The 4518-nt window shown below is 40.1% G+C and overlaps 2 protein-coding genes across 2 annotated transcripts; one reads left to right on the top strand and one right to left on the bottom strand.

The window, feature by feature from the left end:
* Positions 1-581: 581 nt before the first annotated feature.
* On the top strand, positions 582-1464 carry LOC131302837 (uncharacterized). The gene is made up of 2 exons (XM_058329631.1): positions 582-992; positions 1270-1464. Exons 1-2 carry the CDS (start codon positions 582-584, stop codon positions 1462-1464), a joined length of 606 nt encoding a protein of 201 aa, XP_058185614.1.
* Positions 1465-3306: 1842 nt separating this feature from the next.
* Positions 3307-3947, bottom strand: LOC131303647 (non-specific lipid-transfer protein 2-like). Its single transcript, XM_058330608.1, has one exon. The coding sequence runs from the start codon at positions 3875-3877 to the stop codon at positions 3584-3586; it is 294 nt and encodes a 97-aa protein (XP_058186591.1). The 5' UTR covers positions 3878-3947; the 3' UTR covers positions 3307-3583.
* Between the last annotated feature and the right edge of the window lie 571 nt (positions 3948-4518).

Here is a 4518-nt window from a genome sequence, read left to right on the forward strand (position 1 = left end):
CAAACACAAGCAGTGTCATTGCCTTTGTAACTTGGTTATGGAATTTAATGCTTATTTTAAGAAATCACTGTCGTGGCCTTTTGGATTGTATATGTTCCTTGCAATATCTCGTGAATCAGTTCAGTTGACCAAGATTATTACATGAGTATATTAAGAGTTTCAATTTGCATACTTGTGTGCGTGTGAGTTTATTTTCATTGTATTTGTTGCGATTATTTCTCCTCGGTTATAGTTGGGATGAGCTTTTAGTTCGTGGACTTGCTTCCAGTGTGGTGTAATTTTGATACTTGTATTCTCACACCGCGCACTCGTACATATAAAAAATTGTGGCCGATCCCTTTCTCTCATAGCTCTCGACTCTCTTTCTTATGGGCAACTTCCGATAGCAACGGTGTATTCTATTCAACGTTCACACGAGAAGAAACAATCGATTTCAGAACTGTACTCAACACGCCTCTGATATCAATTGACTGAAGATTAATTTTCTTAGTTTCTGCTTTCTTTCTTTTTTATATATTCATTATAAATATATTTTGTATGATTAGGAGATATTCTAGGCTTTTAAGGCCTCACAGGTTAACATGCTCTGCCGTGATCGTGTAATTACGTGGCATTTACCTTTGGCAGGTGAAATTAAGCTTAATACAGATGGAAGCTTTTACAATCCAAAAAAGTCTGGCTTTGGGGGAGTCTTCCGAGATAGCAGTGGCAGTTGGATCCTTGGATTCTATGGGAAGGCTGAGAGCAGTAGCAGTCTAGAAGCTGAAATCTGGGCGCTTTACAGAGGATTGCAGATTATCCTTGACAAAGGCATGTCTAATGTAAAGATTGAATCTGATTCCAGTGTCGCGGTTCAGTATCTCCAGCAAGGTACTCCTCCGGACAACGCCACATCAGGAGCTGGGGTTGTGGGCGAGCAGATTAAAGCTAGAGTTGCTATGTGGATAAAGGCAAAGTTCAACATTAAGGTGTACACGGTCGAGGACTTTAAGGTTTTTTTTGGATGGAATTAGAATGTTGAAACTGTAAAGATTGTTTGCAGTGGTGTATGAGGTGTTTGTTTTTTCCTCCAATTTTCTGTTGGAAGTCATTGTAAGGGGCGTGGCTTTTTTGTTTTGTTTTTCTGCTTTTGCTGATTGTTTGTATAAGTTTGTTTAGCTTTCGTCACTCGAGCCCCCTCGATATACCCTTTCGAGTTTATATATATGTTTCGTTTTGCCGAGAAAAAAAGGTACTCCTCCGGACCATCCTCAATGTCATATTGTGGAGGAAGCTAGAAGAGTCGCAGCTGGGACCAACTCCTCCTTCTCCCACATATTCCGTCAAGCCAACCAGACAGTGGATTGTCTGGCACACCTTGGTTCTCAACAAGAGGATGACCTTATTGTTACTAGGAATGTTCCCTTCGCGGCAAGGGAATTCGTTATGGCAGATGCCCTTGGTGTGGGGCATCTTAGAGTTTAGGGTAGGCATTGTTTTGCCTGGGTTTTCTATCTTTTATTTTTGTAGTTGTTGCACCTTGAACTTATTCGCGTAACTTAATTTTAACTATTCTGTTTGAACAAAAAAAGAGAAGCACTACCCGATACAAAATCTCACCAGCAGTAAGAAACACAATACAGAGAAAATTCTCAATACAATGATAATTTGTAACGTCTCTCTCACATAAAGTGGAACCCACCCACATGTGATTTTGTATGCAAGATTCCCAATGTCTTCGAACCTGTTGGATTCCCAATGTCTTCAAAAGCCAAACCTACTGGTAACAACGGTCTAGTGTATTTGTTTCCAAACGAATTAAGTTGTTATATATGAAATGGTTAGCCATGCACGAAGAACACGCGGATAAAATGATGTTTTTGATGCTCGAAGCCCTAATGGTGCTGTGGTAACTTTTGAATACATTAACGAAATTAAATATTCCTTAGAATGTTCTCATTTTCAAGGTTCGTTGAAGGAGCGGCTTGCTATGAACACATCAGAAAAATGAGGGGCGATCACAAGGAACGGAAGACGCGCCACTGAGTATGGCCAAAGGGTTGGACAAAATGCAAAGCCAAGTCATTAAAAACAAGGAGCATAATAAGAGGTATTTTGTGTGCGTATTTTGAGGTACGAGGGTCTGGATCATATCATGGCACTTTGAATGATCTCCGGATTAACTATATATTTGATTTCAAAGCTACATAATCCCAATAATCTCTCCCATGCACGATGCAAAAAAGACCCAAGTTGGTTTTGGGTTAAAAAACCTAAGTAAGAGAAGCGACGCAAGAAATATTATGGAAGAACAGGAGCACAGTATGAATTGCACTAGAGTCACGATCTTCAAAAGAATTTTAGAGGCTGATCATAGAATTTACACCCAAGATTGGCAAGATTTGCACCATACGTTGGTTGCTTTTAACTTTGGGTGGAGTAATCTAGCATGTAAATCATTTGAGCTCGGGGCATTGGAAAGAGTGCTTCGACGTACTTCTTCTTCGATCAAGTTGTCTACATGGTCGCACACGGGAAAACAGATCCGAATTTCCGTACTCGTTATGCGAGTTCATCTGAATTATATAGACGACCACACCCGAAATATTGATGCCGGAAGTCTCGGATTCTGGTGGCCACTCCCCACTAAATGAGATATTGACTGAACAAGCTATAAAAGTTCAGTTTTCGTCTTGGTAAGATTCATACGAAATGTCTTTCAACATATTGCTGAAAAAAGTTACCGTAAAGATGGTTCTGGAGTGTGTGATAGCAATATTTAATGTTCGCCCATCCAATATTAAAGACCCGCGGCCGTCCTTGAATGTGTGTCTATTAGTCTGATTATCAGCTCTCTCTTTTTTATTGATAACCGGATATCCGGATCAAGTTGCACATACCTTGACTAGCTACGAGAGATTAAAACGTGCGGCTTTATTAATGTAACTGTTACACTCAGTTATTACTACAAACTCAATCATGCATGTTATAGTTTGTACCGCAACGTGAGATTTGTGCTTAGGTAGGGCCGTCTAATTTGAAATAAATTTTGTGGCCTTGCACTCAACCATATTGTCCATTAGTATCCGACTACTCTGTAAATTAATGTCACTTTCTACATTCTTTTGGGCAGCACTAACGTATAGATAAGACCAATCAAACATTGGCACTGACAAAATTAAGACTAATTAAGGTCAGATTGACCCATGATTTCAAGTCTTTTTTTGATTGCTACGTTGCACCTAGAGAAAGATGGCCCTAATTAGCACTTGTATACAGCCAAAAAAAAATAAATAGAGACAGATCTGGAAACACTAGAAAGGAGAGTAGCACTACGACATGTTTTCCATTGTTTTCTCATAATACATAACTTGTAGTAGCTGACACAACTAGCTAGCAAAAAAAGACATGACAGACGCAACGACGACTCTGCCGGCGACTCACTCCCACCGGTAGAGTTGTTGTTGTTGTTTTTTTTTTTTTGTATTCTTAAAACAAGTTCACAAGCATGTAGATAGGCAGTGATATCCATTTTTCTTTCACTTTCATGCCAATAGTGATACTCTCTTTATTTTTCCTTTTGGTTTTGGGATTTGTAAATATTCTAGCAAGTTGGGTAAGGGACACCACAAGTGGAGGCAACCCTCCTGGCGTTGGGAGAGTTGACAAACTGGCCGAGGTTAGGGTTCTTGATGTACCCACAGAGGCAAGGCTTCTGCTCCCTCAGCTTGTCACAGCAATCTGCTGTTGGCGGCTGCGACGACGTGAGTGCGCCAAGACATGGCCTCAGTTCCAAGGGGCTGCACGTCACCGCCTCAGTTACCTGTGCTTCCGCTAGCACCGCCAACACCACAACCAGAGCACACAGTAGTGAAGCACAAGAGTACCCTTTCTTCATCTTCCAACACCACCACAATAATTTTAGAGAGAGAGAGAGAGAGAGAGGAGGAGGAGGAATGCTAATGGGGTACTGCATTTAGGCCAGTGCTTGCGGCATAATTTATAGAGGTCGGACTTGTCTTTCGGACAAATAGAATCCAGATCCTCTCAGGTCTATGCATGCATCTTAGGTCAATACTACTGGGACCCACCAAGGAAAATACAAGAACTTTTATCAAGAAAATTTTAAATATATTTTAATAAATAAAATTGATTTCTCCACTCTCCAAATTGATGTAAGCACTATTTTTTTTCTTTTAGCTGAGATTTACGGAATAGTTCCTAAAGGCAAAAAGTTTGAGTTTTTTTTTTTTTTCCTAACAAAAGATTTATTTTAAAGTTTTTGTTTTGTAAATTGGGCAATCTTTTTGAATCGAACTTAGTATTTTGTAACAGTTACACTACAAAAAATCAAATAATAGGTGAGGAATTATTTTCGTCACTAAAGCATCATATTTCGTCTCCAAGTTAATTGGAGACGAAAAAAATTCTTCGCGGATCATGCCGGGTCGTATCTCTATTGGGTCTTCCAATCATGCCTAACAGCATGGATTTCTACGGATTGCATGTTGTGGTTGGCGTGGCTCCCGCCGCGATCGT

This window comes from Rhododendron vialii, chromosome 10a (assembly GCF_030253575.1).
Source record: "Rhododendron vialii isolate Sample 1 chromosome 10a, ASM3025357v1".
NCBI lineage: Eukaryota > Viridiplantae > Streptophyta > Magnoliopsida > Ericales > Ericaceae > Rhododendron > Rhododendron vialii.